The sequence below is a fragment of the Eublepharis macularius genome, chromosome 2 (assembly GCF_028583425.1).
Source record: "Eublepharis macularius isolate TG4126 chromosome 2, MPM_Emac_v1.0, whole genome shotgun sequence".
Classification (NCBI taxonomy): Eukaryota; Metazoa; Chordata; class Lepidosauria; order Squamata; family Eublepharidae; genus Eublepharis; species Eublepharis macularius.
Window position 1 is genome coordinate 48,566,184 of NC_072791.1, and position 15,504 is coordinate 48,581,687.

General features: G+C 39.6%; 1 protein-coding gene across 3 annotated transcripts in view; it reads left to right on the top strand.

Moving 5' to 3' along the window:
• Positions 1-15,504, top strand: part of SLC25A21 (solute carrier family 25 member 21) — a 452,302-nt gene that overhangs the window by 233,757 nt on the left and 203,041 nt on the right. For all 3 annotated transcript variants that reach the window (XM_054972241.1, XM_054972242.1, XM_054972243.1), the window contains exon 2: positions 8,571-8,619. In XM_054972241.1, coding sequence (XP_054828216.1) covers positions 8,571-8,619 — 49 coding nt within the window. The remainder of the gene's footprint in view (positions 1-8,570; positions 8,620-15,504) is intronic.

Sequence of the window (15,504 nt, forward strand, 5' to 3'; positions counted from 1 at the left end):
CACATGGTATATTTTTAATGTGTTTAATTTGTCAAAAGCTGTAATTTACAAAAGACTAAGATTAGTATAAAAGCTAACATTTACCAAATGCTGTTTGGTGTTGGCTAGGGGATGAACTATGTAAATTGTTAAATGCAGTTAATTATTAACACAATCGTATGTCAACTAAAACAATTTACAGATCAAATATTTTCACTTCCCACTGTCAATAAATGTCAAATAATTGGATGTCAAATAATGATATTGATTATCCAGCTTACTATATACTCATATAAGAGTCAAATATACGGGGAATGTTGGAAATAAAAGTTTGTCTATAGGGCCAATTTGTTTCTGTTCTATAATAAATGGATGGATTTTGCAATGTATATTTTTGAGAGGTCACTGAAGCAGTATACAAAAATTGACAAAATTTGATGGGCAGGGACAATGACTTGAATCCGATTCAAGCCCTGATGAGTGTGAAAGAAACTACAGTACACTTAAGGGGTGTGTTAATTTCCCCCAGCTATTTGCAGCACCTCACACTTACTCCAATGATACTAGAGGGCTCCTATACCTTTGAGAGGGGTTTCCTGGATGCAAAAGGTGCAAAGAGAAAAAGCAGGGGAATGGCCAGTGAGGGATAGTTAAACAATCTTCCTCTTCCATACCACTGTTCAATATCAGTCTCAGACTGATTTTCCATTTTTTAAAAATGGGTCTTCCTTACATGCATTTGCATGTAACATTGGAAGGCCAAGAGACCCTCAGACTACATGTCTGAATCTACTTCATTCTCATATGGCACTGGGAAAGGAAGGAAATGTTTGTGTATTAATTGGAACTAGGGAAGAGACGTTGTAGTGGATATGCTGCCCATCCAAAATAATGAAACATTTGTGTTTTAATATTATGAATAGGCATTGATAAATATGATGAGTCTTAACAGTGTTGGGAATGAAACACCACTATTATCAAGAAGGTTGTTCAGATATTTTAGAAGCATAAGGAACACTAAAGATAGATGGGCCATGCCCATGTGAGGCTTTTAAAGTGTTATTCTAAGCAGACATACATGCTTCTCTGTCCACTGAAATCAAGGATTTAGAAGGATGCAACTCTAATAAAACTTTCTGGGAGTAAGCCCCATTACATACATAAAAACATAAGAAGAACCATATCCACATAAACGGAGAATTCCAAAAGGGTAGTGAGACAGGCCTTCCCTTTGCAGAAGCCATGCTAATTTTCTTTTAGTGTATTTTGTTCCTCGGTATGCTTAACACCCATAACAGTTCCAACTAATTTTTCTCGAACAGATGCTTGGCTAACTAGCTTACTTATTGAATAGACCTGAGTAGGATTCTGAGTAGACCTGCTATCTTCAAGTTCAATACTAAGAGCACCTTTGAAGCAATACTAAGGAGGTGTACTCAGAAGCAAGCTCCATTTTATTCAGTTGGGTTTCTTCCAGGAAAGTGATTTTAAGATTGCAAACATAGTCACCGATCTTTCCCTTCACAACGTATGAATATCCTGAGGCAAGTTTTTGTTGGTCTTCTACCAGCTTTGGCAGAAAGGGACCATAGTGAATCCAATGTGGACAATGCTGATCACATGGTACGTCATCAGCATAGCATTCTACCAAGTCATGTATACTTTAGCCAAAGCAGGAGAGGCTTCTTCCAAAGAGTTTTAAGGGAGAAGATGTCTACAAATGTATCATTATGTTCATTATATAGATGGCAAGTATGTGTGATTTGTATATAAAAAATTGTTCTGCGCCCAGGAGAACCCAAGACTCCGTGAGAGGTAAATCTTGAGTATGGACAGAAACTGCAACAGAGCCATAAATAAAATTTTAGTTTTGTTATGAACTGTAATGTGGGATCAATAGCTACATCTTTTCCGTTTCATATCCAGATTATTCTCTAAACTGTGCTCCTTACAGACAACAAACATTTTCATGGAGTTTCAGGCATTTGTCTTGTCAACTGACATTCTTTTGGCAGCAAAGGTACAGGTTTTGAGATGAACGGTTAAAAAATCCTTTATTTTTCATAACTCGAGACTAAATAAAGATTAGTTCAATTCATGTTCAATGGTTTCAAAATCAGTTACATTTTTTGCAAGGACAAGTAAGGTACATATCATAATATTTATTATCATTTTGCATATTCTGACATGTGTTTGAAGGCCAAAACAAATATGTACAGTTCCAACTATACAGTATACTGTGCCTGACATGTGTTTCTCTCTAAGAGAAAATTTCCATTGTATTTTGTTTCCTCTGTGACTATCTTATTCCAGGAAAATGAGCAAAGCATATTGAGAAAGGTGAATAATGTTTTCTGCACTAAGGGGGCTATTTGCCATAAAATGTGTACTTCATACTTCCCAGCTCCTCTCTTCTAAGTAATGAAACAAGCTATAGAATTATGAGTCTCCAGTATTAAGTTGTGTCAATCACATCCAACCTGGGCCAAATCCACACTTAGTGGCATAGTGCTAAGCAGTCGGAATGGTAGCGTCCTCCTGGAGCGTTTTATGAAGTCATCGTGCCACGATGCCACTCTCATGGCAGGATGACGTCAGAAAAAGCACCAGGAAGACGCAATCATTCTGACTATTTACCACTATGCCAGTAAGTGGATTCAGCCCTGGCTAAAACTGTTGGAAAACACATGAAAGCCAAAGCTATTGGTGATATTTTCCTCCTCCTCTCCCTCCTCCTCCATTAATATATTATTTTACTTCCCTTGCCAGTGAATATATTGGATGTCAGTGCCAAATGTACGTCCATAAAGCAGCTAACAGAAAACAAAATTCAATTAACATATTAAACAAAAAAATGTACACGAAAACAGCCAAGTTTCACGCACACAGCTGAGATTTTCCTACTGATGCTGTGGAATGACTTGTGTGTGGGATTCTTTACTTTCCTTAACTTTGATACTGGAGTCCAGCTGTGTACCTGGGTTTCAAACAGTGGCTAAGTTGAGTGTTCTCATTGAGGGGGGAGGCAAATCTCACATCAGAGGTTTGGATCTTCCTAAACTGGGCTTCTTATGCTATCCATAAATATCTGAACAGTCATGTGGCAGCTATTCAAGTCCTCTGACATCCAAGTCCTCAGCTAGTACTACAGATACCATTCATATTCTTCCAACTTGTCAACCTCAAGTTTTTCTTCTTCCAATTTTCCCACATTGGACATCCTGTTCCATGGTGGGTCAAGTCCACCCGCTTGAATTCCTGAATGTTTTTTGTTCTTTATGCTTTAATTTCTAGTTGTTCTGCATTAGAAATAACTGTAAACAGCCACTTTGTAATGTAACCATTTGGAGATGCTAACTTCAGATTTATTTTAAGAGATGAGGATAAAAGGTGCATTGATTTTATTTATTTATTTGACTTATACCCCGTCCTTCCCACAAGCAGGCTCAGGATGGCGCCCAACCATATTTCAATAAATACAATAAAAACATTAAAACCATTTAATCCAGGTAAAAAATTCAGGCGCCACTGATCAAACCAGGCTACTATAAAACCACTACAAACTACGGGCACCGCCATGGTGTAAATCTGGGCAGGTGGTCAGAAAGGGGGAACACAAAACTGGCCCTTAATCAAAGGCCTGGAGGATTCCATCATGGCCTAAATGGGATGAGTACTAACTAACACTTGGCCTATTAGTTAACTGGAAAATGCATGTGTGCACATAGGTTACAAGACAGGAGGTGGTTATTTCAGTCCTTGATTCCTAGGATCTATGAGTCTGCCATCACATATTCCTTCTTAATCCCTTCTCAATCCACTGTTCTGTGGAAGGCAAGTTAGATGACCGTCTTGGTTATGTTTTGGTCATGTATGAACCAATTCCTGATATTTAGCACAAGAGGACTTAAAAAGTGCTACATTTGGATGGCTTGTGGCCATTTAGTTGTAAATATCTTTCCTGCAACTGGACTAGTCTAAGGCTACAGTTCAGAGCTCTTGTGCTCCCCTGCAAGACCAGTAACTTATTTAGAAATAGTTGTTCATGGTAGTCTATTTGGTAAATTAAGTACACTAGTACAGTCTTTATCTCAGATTTCCAGCAATGCAGCGACTAGTTTTGGGCTAGTATCAAATAGCATGCTATGATCATCAGCATGACTATTACTATTGAAGGGAGAATAATAATAACAACAACAACAACAGCAGCAGCAGCATTCAATTTATATACTGCCCTTCAGGACAACTTAATGCCCACTCAGAGCAGTTTACAAAGTGTGTTATTATTATCCTCATGAATCACCCTGTGAGGTGGGTGGGGCTCAGGGGGCTCTGGAGACCTGTGATCACCCAGCTGGCTTCAAGTGGAGGAGCGGGTAATCAAACTTGGTCCTCCAGATTAGAGTCTTGTGCTCTTAACCACTACACCAAACAGGCTCTCTAGCACCTTGTGTTTTATCTGTTCCACCATTTTCTGCATAGTCTTTCTTTCTTTCTTTCTTTCTTTCTTTCTTTCTTTCTTTCTTTCTTTCTTTCTTTCTTTCTTTCTTTCTTTCTTTCTTTCTTTCTTTCTTTCTTTCTTTCTTTCTGACAAGGTCCTGTACAGATCTGTGTATAAATTCTTGGTTATTATGCAAAGAGTGCTGCCTTGGGAAATCATCTAACTATGCAAACCTACTGTATAATTAAATGATGAGAACAAAGGAAAGATTTTTATCCTTTAAGAAACATTGAAAGCTAATAGAATCTCAAAGTTACCAAAACATATTTCTTGCCAGTAGAAGTGGAATTCATCTGATTCATTTGCTGGAAAAATGCCTGCATTAAAAATGGTCTTGCGGGGCTAAGAATCAAAACTAGTGTTGTGTCAAATTTTCATAAGGTAAGGTTTTGATGTGGTGGAAGCATTTTTTAGGGTTGTAAACAGTCAAACAAAACTCCCTACCTTAGTTGTCATTGATAGTTCTCATACCTGTTGGTAATCCCAATGTGCTGCTATATCAATGCCATTTTAAGGTTTCTTTCTTCTTAACTATTATGATTCAAGCTAATCAGAGATCATACAGTGAATGTGATAAGAACAAGGCATCATATGTCCAATCAAGTTTTCCTAAGTAATGACATCCCTATGAGTAAGGAAAGCCTTCCCTTTGCCTTCCCTTTTGCCCTTCAGGCATCACCCCCAATCCCTGATCTCAGAGTATGTAGCAAATTCCTAGCAACTCCAACCAGTAAGTTGTGAATCCTCTGTGCGAAGAGGGGTGAAAGTAGTTTGTGGGGCCTAGCTCCTCGGATAGGGCTTTGCCAGGGCTGGGAATTCATAAGAGGATCAAGGCAGCTGACTTTATCACCTACGTCTGAAACCAAGGGCAACTGGGCTGGGGAAGTGTGGGGACTGAAGTCCAGTATTTTTTTTCTATGTGGTAACAGCAATGGCGAAGGGATATATCCTAGGGTTTAGTGAGCCTTTCCAAGATGAAATCAATTCACCACTCTCACCAAGAGAAACACTCTGTCAGTTCTGTAACCCTGTGTGGGTGAGAGAGTGACATTGTAATGATTTCTTAAAGAAACTGTGACCCAGCTCAGCTGTGAAAACAAATACACTTTTATGCCATCTTACTTGCCAACCTTTTGAACTTTCTGTGGAAAGACAATACACTTATAGTTGTTTTGTGACAGGAAGGTGTCTATATGGGCCCAAAAGGGGAGGGAGAAAGTATAAATCACCTCAGAAACCAGAGCAGCCCTCCCCAGACCCAATAAGTTACCTCAGTGAGTTAACCAGCCATCTCAATAATTACATTTAGTCTTACTAATCACTTGCCACCAAACGTTTATCATATGCTACCCTTCATTAGTCAATCAGTGGAGACCTGGGATTCTGTTGCTGAACTATGGGGAAAGTTTAGGAGAAGCTGTGGGATCTACTGTTGGTCTATCTCAATTTGTCCAATCTCCAGGTCTACATTATCTGAGCAGATCTCATGACGGGGGGGGGGGGAACAGCCATTGAGGGTGGTGACAAGAAAAGGGGTTTAAAAAGAACCCGGCCTTCACAAGCGACCATGTCTCCATTACCAATAACAGTGTAATAACCCTTCTTTTGTCACACAGCAAATGGTGGTTTCATCACATAACAGCATTATGTGGCAAGACTTTCAGTTGTGTTTGCTGGTAGTTACATATGATTATTTGAGGCAGAATGTGGCTGGGGATGTACATTGAACAAATAATTCAGAATGTGTGTGTTCTTCCTGTGCATTGTTTTGCTTTTAAGGCAATGTACATATGATTGGTGGAGAGATCATCATCCTGGTTCCTAGGCAGTGGGTATATGTTTTGACATTTCCCTCCTTCTAAATGGTTTCACATCCATTTACAAAAAAGTGATGCAAAATACCACATGGGACCCACATTTAGAGTGTGAATGTGCAAATGTTCACTGAAACATCCATACTATTCAGCTCAGCAGTAACAAAAATCAGAATCTGGTATGATTAACATTTTTTTCAGGACATGCACATTTGGGACACAAAAGTAGAAAATTCAAGTATTATTCATTATAATTCAATTTGGGACCTAAGATTTAACTTTCTTTGGATCTACTTATTTCAATGAGGCTTATGGTACAGTCCTAGGCAGAGTTGCACTCTTCCAAACCCATAGACTTAAGTAGATTTAGAAGGATGTAACCCTTTTTAGGACTGTAGTAGCAGATTGCACACGTTCAACACATAGCACACTTTCAATCTATTTCATCCCATCCAAACTGCATAGCACAGGCTGCTACAACTCACCTTTGTTTCCTGCCAGCTCCTGTAGCTTGTCTCCTGTGGAAAGTTTGTTTCATAAGGTGAAATAAAGGCCTTTGCTTCATTTCCAAATGTGCACTATAATAGTAACATGTGAAGCTGCTACAAGTATATGCCTTTACTTATGGAGTTCATACTTACTCCAACAAGAATATCTTTCTCTGAATTTATCCTGTTATGTGAGGCTGGCTACAGCTAAGGTTGCTGTGCATCATCATCATCAACAACAACAACAACAACAACTATATCAAATTACAAAGGGTTGTATACAGATAGTAAAATTCCCACACAGACAATGGGGTCACCCATGGCTACCACTTAAGATTCTTCAAACCTAAGGAACAAAAATTATTACTGGGGAGACATAATACCAAAGATTTAGTTGCATTGACTCCGCAGTTATTAAAAAAGGAAGAAAAAGCCCTGGTTAGAATTTGGCCACCATTCTGCACTGATATAACAACCACAATGTACCCCAAATCACCAGGACGAGGAGGAGGAGGAAGAGGAGGATATGAGCAATAGCATCAGTGAGCAAGTTAGGGGAGGTGACAGTGTGCGGGGAGAAAAGCCAGTTTGCTGTAGTGGTTAAAAGCGGCAGGACTCTAATCTGGAGAACCAGATTTGATTCTCTACTTCTCTGCTTGAAGCCAGCTGGGTGACCTTGGGTCAGTCACAGCTCTTTCAGCCCAACCCACCTCACAGGGTGATTGTTATTAGGAGAATAATAACACACTTTGTAAACTGCTCTGAGCGGATGTTAAGTTGTCCTGAAGGGCGGTATATAAATCAAGTGTTGTTGTTATTGCGAGGGAGGGAGGGAAGTAAGGGCAAAGGAGGATTTCTCTCCGCTGTGAATTCTCATGGATCCCCGTTTGTTGTAGTTATTATAACAACAAGCATAGCATGTATATAGTACGTTTACAATATTTTAGGCCTTTCAAAACAATAATTGCTTGCAACAACCTTGTGAGGTCAATATAACTATCCTAACCAGTGCTTTTTTTCTGGGAAAAGAGGTGGTGGAACTCAGTGGGTTACCCTCAGATAAAATGGTCACATGGCTGGTGGCCCTGCCCCCTGATCTCCAGACAGAGAGGAGTTTAGATTGCCCTCTGCGCCACTGAGCGGCACGGAGGTCAATCTAAACTCTCCTCTGTCTGGAGATCAGGGGGCGGGACCACCAGCCATGTGACCATTTTCAAGAGGTTCCGGAACTCCACATTCCCCCTGAAAAAAAGCTCTGATTCTAACATTGGATGTGGGAAGCTGCCCTATACTGAGTGAGACCATCAATCTATCAAGGTCAGTAACTCTGACTGTTAGTGGTTCTCCAGGGTTTCAGGCCGAAGTCTTCCATATCGTTTTTAACTGGACACACTGATAATTGAAACTGGGACTTTCTTCATGTAATGCAGATGCTCTACCACTGAGCCATGGCCCAGTCCCTAAACATGGTTAATAAGTACCTGAAGCTGATAGATTATGGCTCACTTATGGGGAACAGTACAAGGTCAAAGGTCATGACTGAAGTGAAAATAACAACATTCCTAGATGAGATCTTAACATCCCTGCACAATAATATCTTGTGACAAAGATTCACATTGTCACATCATTTTTTGTTGTTATTTCAAAAAAAGGACCCCTTGGAGAATATAAGCCTTTGGTTTATATTATTCCCTTTGCCGAACATGCTTTTCACTGGAACATTTTATACCTCATTAATCATAGTGATCAAATATATTTACCAGGCCTCTCTTCTCTATCATCTTATAGGTCTTGTAGAAATTTGCTTGATGCACCCCCTCGATGTGGTGAAAACCAGGTAAGGTTCTGCTTCAACAAGTTTTATTGACACTGGAAGATATCCAAATTGGAAGCTGTCAGAACTTAAAACGCTAGAACTTGTCCTAATAAGATAACTTCTCCCTTTAATGGCATTTATATTTACTTACTGTTTTTCATAGCATTTGACAGACAGAATCTGAATAGCATGATGCATTTCTGCTTGGAGGTCATCTGGAGGTGCTAAATACTTTTTATAAAAATGTGTTCTTCACATGACAGCCTGAGATCTTCTTCTATTAAAACAGGGGTGGGGGTGGGGGAAGCACAGCAGGGTAATATTTTTCTCTACAATATTTATCATCTGAAGTAATGTTTTTACTTGCAAGTAGAAATGTCATATTGCCTTAGAAATATAATAATATTGATAGCAAATGTGACCTGAAACAGTTAGTCTTGTTTTCAAAAGTCTGTGTAAAGGAGAGTTCTTTAAAATGCATTTGTACAGGCAAGTTTAGGTGGTTTTGCACTAGCTAGCTACCTTTTGGGCATGATCATTGACTTTCAAGCATATGTTTGTGGCAAGGCAAGTTCAGTTCGGTTTGTAAAACCAGTAACCTAAAAATTCCTCTCCAATTTTAGCGATAGTAATAATTTTATGTCATATGACAATTTTTGCAGTATTTTGTTGACAAGTGAGATGTTTCAGATCATATTTCTAAAGAACAAATTATTATGCAGAACTGTAGAATGCTACAGTTTCCTTCCATCCACTCCATTTTGCACAGTTGTTGAAATTCCTCCATGGAGCTCAGAGCAGCATACATGGTTCTCCCTTTCCTCAGTTTATTCTCACAATAACCCTCTAAGGTAGTTAGTCTGAGACAGAGTGACTAGCCAAAGGTCACCAAGTGAGCATCATGACAGAGTGGTCTCTTAGGGTCAGAATATACAAGATGCTGGGTTGGCTTAGGGTTAGGGTCACATTAAACCTGAGTTGGGTTGCAGTTTCCTAAAACCCACCTCACATTTAACATCTCATTAATCAGACTCCTAGATCCTAGTCTCATCCACTAACCTCCATACTACACTGGCTTTTAAGTATTAAATTCAATAAAATTTCCTGAGGCAATCATGGTGGGCCCAAGTTGAGGGTTTTTTTTTTCCTCTGAAGGCTTTTTGTATTTTGATGTTGTTTAGCAAAACATGTCATAAAGTTTTTGTGAACTATTTCATGCAAAAGAGAGATAAAGGGCTACTTTACCTTAATATTTTTACTCTAGTTAACATGTTTACATACTTTACCATATGTATGTATTGCGTTCCATCAAGTTGCTTCCAACATGGCAGCCCTTATGAATTAATATCCTCTAAAATGTCCTATCATTAACAGACTTGCTTAGATCTTGCAAACTGGAGGACGTGACTTTCTTTATTGAATCAAGTTATCTCATTTCAGGTCTTCCTCTTTCCCTCACATTGTTGTCTCTTCCAGTGAGTTTTGTCTCTTCCAGTGAGTTTTGTCTTCTCATGATGTGACCAAAATATGATAGCCTCAGTTTTGTCATTTTAGCTTCTAAAGAGAAATCATGTTAGATTTGATCTAGAACCCACTTACTTTGGGGGGGGGGGCTGGTATCCATAAAACTCTCCTCCAGAATCATGTTTCAATGAATCAACTTTCTTCCTGTCAGCTTTCCTCATCATCCAACTTTCACATCAATACATACTGTAGCTGTCCTAAAGTAAAGTAATGTATGCATTCAGATAAATAAATAAGGTCTCAATGTATCCAGTCAAGCATGTGTTTAGGACTCTCAATGAAACCAATACGATTTAATAGTCTTTGTCTGGATCATGTCTTTAAACTAATTAATTAAGAATTATGAAATTTTCCATTGTTTTCACTCTCCATAGTTAAAGATATAACTGCATTTACATCCTTTGTTGCATTTTTTCCCCATTTTGGTTGGTATCCTCTTTGGTGTTATTATAGGGGATAGTCATTTTGTGGTGTTTCCATGTATACACATTTTTTCAATTGGGGCTTAACATATGTATCCTGCCTCACATTGAGTCAGACCAGTGATACATCTAACCCACCATTATCTATTTTGACTATTAAAGGTTTTCTAGGATTTCAGGTAGAGGTCTGAAACACTTTAATTAAAGATATTACGGATGACGCTTTGAAGCCCATGTATGAAAATCCAATACTCTACTACTAATCACTCTTCTCCTGCTCTGAGTGTAAGATAGCTTTGATTAATTAAAATGCTTCATATGCATTTAGAAAGCTACTAAGTACAATGCTATCATAAAACAGAGTGGTGATCAATGGATACACCTATATGCCTCAACTCTAGAACTAATCTGAAGAAACCAAAAAAATCAGTCTGGAAACTTGGTGAGGCCCTTTGGTGATGATGGTACCATTATCCAACAAGCCTGGAGGCCAAGACCCCTAAGATATTTGGGATCTCTTTACCTACAAAGAAACGTGAATACATTTGTGAATATCCATTTGTGGATACATTAAAGTCTCAGGTAACAGAAATTGCACAAAAGCCCTTCTTCTGCTCTCCCCTAAGAGGAGGGAAAAAAGCTGTCAATCCATGTAGTTTACTGTATAGGGGCCATCAGGTCTAGTTCCAGGTGTTGAGGGGCCTGGGGAGAGAGTTCTCAGTGGGCTCCCTATGCCCACTATTAGGCTCCCTTTCTTATCCTCCCATCCCTCTTGCCCTACACATGTATCCTTCCTTTGCCCACTTGCAAGCTCTCCCACCACCTATAGTCACAGCTGCCCACACTGCCTGCATGCCCTTTCCCCAATGGTGCTGGGTGGTAGATGCAGCTAGTAGTGCCACTTTCATGGGCACCAGGAATGCTGATGCTTTGTGTAGCAGCCATGTGCCCTTCTCCAGCAGTGCTTGGCAGCGTATACAGCTGGGAGCAGAAGTGACAAAGCACTCACAATCAGGGAGTGGAAGGGTGTGAATGGAGGTATCAGAGGAGATGTGTGAGTAGGGAGTCAAAAGCAGTGGGCCTCACTAGAAGCCATGGGACCTGGCAGCTGCCCCACATCACGATGGGCTAATACCAGCCACGGAAGCAATATATAGGTGATGTAGAGACACAGGATAATAAAATGAGAGAGGATAATTTTTTCTAGTAAAGGAGAGTGCTAGGTCCAGATGTCAGAATTCTGAGGTGTTTCTCTATACTTGGAAATGTTAGTGATATCGTACTGACATCGGTACCAACTTAGTGAGATATTAATGTACATGAAGGGAGCCTCTCCCCCAATGTCATTATAAATGACAGTATAATTGAGACAGGACAAAGGATTATATCTAGGACAGGCATCCCTAATGTGATGCTCATGGGTGCCTTGGCACCCGCTGATGCCTTTCCTGGTGCCCGCCAAGTGTTTTTAGAAAGTGGGTGGAGCCAGGTGGGGCTTTTGCCAAGCAAGGCTTCTGACTGACCATTGCAGATCTGATTGGCTATGCAGATTTTTAAATACATTGATTTGTCAGAAGCTGCCACTTTACCACAGGGATCTTCACTGTGTAACTGAAGGTAAGTTGCAGCAGCCATTTTGGGCTCTCTCCTCCTGTGGTAGCCATTTTGTGGCTGTATTCCCTCATGCTGTGTTTGCATTTCTTTGCATTTTCTTTGCATTTTATTGATGTTTTGTGGTAGAGAGATGCCTTTTCTTTGACAACGTTTTTGCAAAATGCTTGCTATGTTCAATCATTTTCTGTTATTCTTTCAAAATTTCAATTTATCCACAGGAAGTCCTGAAAAAGGAGCAATGTGAACATGTGGTCTAATTATATACAAGTAACCTGTGTATTTAGGCCTTATATACCACGTAACATACTTAGTATAACTGCTTTCTGCTAAATGTTCATTTGCAACAACTGTCTGTTTCCTTGACTGCCAGGGAGGGATAACTAAGATCACTGATGAAAGAGGTGTAGCCCACAAGCATGATTGCATTTTTATATGTCTTCAATTTAATTCCCTGGACTTAACTCACAGGCATGTACTAGTTAGCTAATTTAACTATTGAATCCCCACTTCAATGTAAAATGCCATCTTCGGTAAAAGAGTTTTATTAGGCCACTGACATGCTTCTTATTCACATTGAAATTCTTATTTAGGACATGATCCAACCAATGCTGGATAATAAAAAATCCTATTGATTTCAGTGGAAGAACACATGTATAACATTCCCTGGTAATTACTGCCTCCCTCCTTTTTGAACGACTTTGGTTCTGATCCAACAGAGTGCATGTACAGTGCTTATTTCTGAGTGATCAAGAAAACAACACATCCCCAACAACAATCAGCAGCTTGAAAACAGCAACAAAGTGACTGGAGAGGAATGAACCAGGAAAAATAAAGCAAGTAAATCTGGATTTATATGTGATTTTTCTCCTCCTTTTCCTTTTGTCTGTTTGTACAAATATTTGTGCAGTTGACTTTTGCTGGCATAGAGATATGTGGGGGAGAAAAAAATCTGTGTCACCTGAGCAAGTATTTTCAGACACCAAACCGTCAGCAAGTCCTCAGTTGTTGGTGCATCTTCTTAATTGGGAACAAAAACAATATTGTAAGTGAAATCACATATGACGAGTCACTTAAGAAACAATTATACAGTTAAAAACTTTGAAAATATAGTTCTCTTTTGTAGATGTTCTTAGGAAGAAAAACAAACCATTTAAAATTCTATTCTTTCCGTTATAAATTTGATATATTTTGGAAGCAAAAATGCTATCACTGTTATTTATTTTTAAATGGACATTGTGTCAAGTCTGGGTCTGTCAACATGTATTCAAGGAAACATGTCTGGTTTTATCAGTGGAAGGTATGACTCTATATCTTTCAGCCCTTTCTTTGTTAGGGATAGGGGAGATGGGAATGTTAACATAGCAAGCTTGCTGTCCTGAAAGGAATTGGAGAAAAAAGGCTTATCTTCCCTTTATCTGCTTGTCAGCAGAATCCACATACATGGGCCTAGTCAGTCTTTAAAATTTGCTGTGCCGGATCAGTGTTTTGGGAACCCTCTGTATAGTGGCAATAAGGATGTTTTCATTCTTCACTAGCTCGTCACAGCTGGGCTGCCAAAACGAGGCAGGACTAGGTGGACTAGATTCCTCAGGTCTTAATTATTCCAGCAGCCTAGGGTGCCAGGCAAGAAATGTTTTTTATTTTCATAGTTGTGCCTTGGGACCCGTTGTTGGTGTTGGAATAAATCACTGTAGCCTGATTTGAATAGAAAGAGTGAAGAGTACTTGCAGATGGAAAGGGGGCTTGGTACTTTGTATAGTGTCAGTTTGTTTATCTGTTGCTATTGAACTGGCCCTTTCCTTCCTTTTGTGTCAGTTAAAAAAGGTCCATTACTGTAACTGTCTATCTTATGTACAAGTCATGAACAAGTTTTCTCTCATAGTTTGCTGTTTCCTTTGCTTTATATAGTTATTAAATTAAGTTCAATATTATCTGAACAAATATGTCAGGAGAATGATATTACTTCTCTCTGGATTCAACTATTGATGCTGCAATATATACATATGTTACCAGAAGTGGTCTCCTTGCAATAAATATGATTTATGGCGGAATTAGCAAGCAAGGAAGACGGCTATACGAGAGGCGGTAACTGGGATCTATCACCTGTATATACCAGGTCCCTTCTGAAATTAGAACAGCAAGTCTGGTACTTGATATCAAACAATAACTTTTATTGAACACAAGAACTTCATGTACATACACACCTATTACTGGGGGGAAATAATTACAGAGACAGAGAGAGAGTCCTAGGAAATGTAGCCAGAGATTGGGAATAGAGAGAGAGGGAGTAAATATATCTACCTGTCCTGGAGAGTAGTCCAGTCCGTGGTGAGGAGAGAGAGAGTGAAGCTTCAAATGTCCAGCGCCAAGAGAGCAAACCTCAAGGGAACAGTGCTTGTGGATCTGGAAACATGTTCAAATTGAATGGGGCTAAGGCTCTGCTTTTATAGGTAAAATGTGCCCCAAGGTGGAGTAGTGTCCTCCTAGCAGTTAGGACAGACTCCAATGGTCAGTTCCTGGGCTAGACAAAAGGGTTGATTGCCTTGATGGATAGCTGCCGGGTTTGTGAATGCTGATACAAAACTATTTCTAGCACTGCACAAAAAGGACAGTTTTCTGATGAAGCCCACCGAAACTTGGTTAGGTATTTTTAGGGAGGGAACACATTGTGCCAGGAACGACTGTCTATACTTATGAATGTCATTTGATTAGCTCCTCAGTCATGGACAGGAGATCTCATCACAGAAGGAGGAAAAGGAATGTGCTAAGTGGGGATGACTCTGCAAGGCCTTTGTTGCACTGAACCCTTCCGGGGCTGGGATGGCAGTAAATCCAATCAAGCCGCAGTCACTCCACATTCCAGGGCAGCATTCCTTGCATGCCTGGTTCTCCCGGGCAGGATGTAGCAACGGCAGAGGCTCTCTGGTGGCTCTCTGGTAGCCATTTTAAACTCCAGAGGCTTGTATACTTTTTAATGTTACACGCAGCTATATGAAAACTGCTGTACAACTAGTGAAGGCCGGGCTGACTGCTTACACATATACATACATACATACATACATACATACATACATACATACATACATACATACATACATACATACATACATACATACATACATACATACATACATACACACACACACACACACACACATATATATATATGAAGGAGGAGGAATGGCCTGCACCTGGTGAGTGAAGGAATATTGCCCCATAATGAGGCACATGAAAAATGTTTTTCTTGCTCACCAGAACAATTTAGTAATTTCATAGTGTGGGGGGAAAAGGCAAGGATATTAACACTAAATCTTTTGGTTGGATAATTGATTTGGGAGCTTCCATG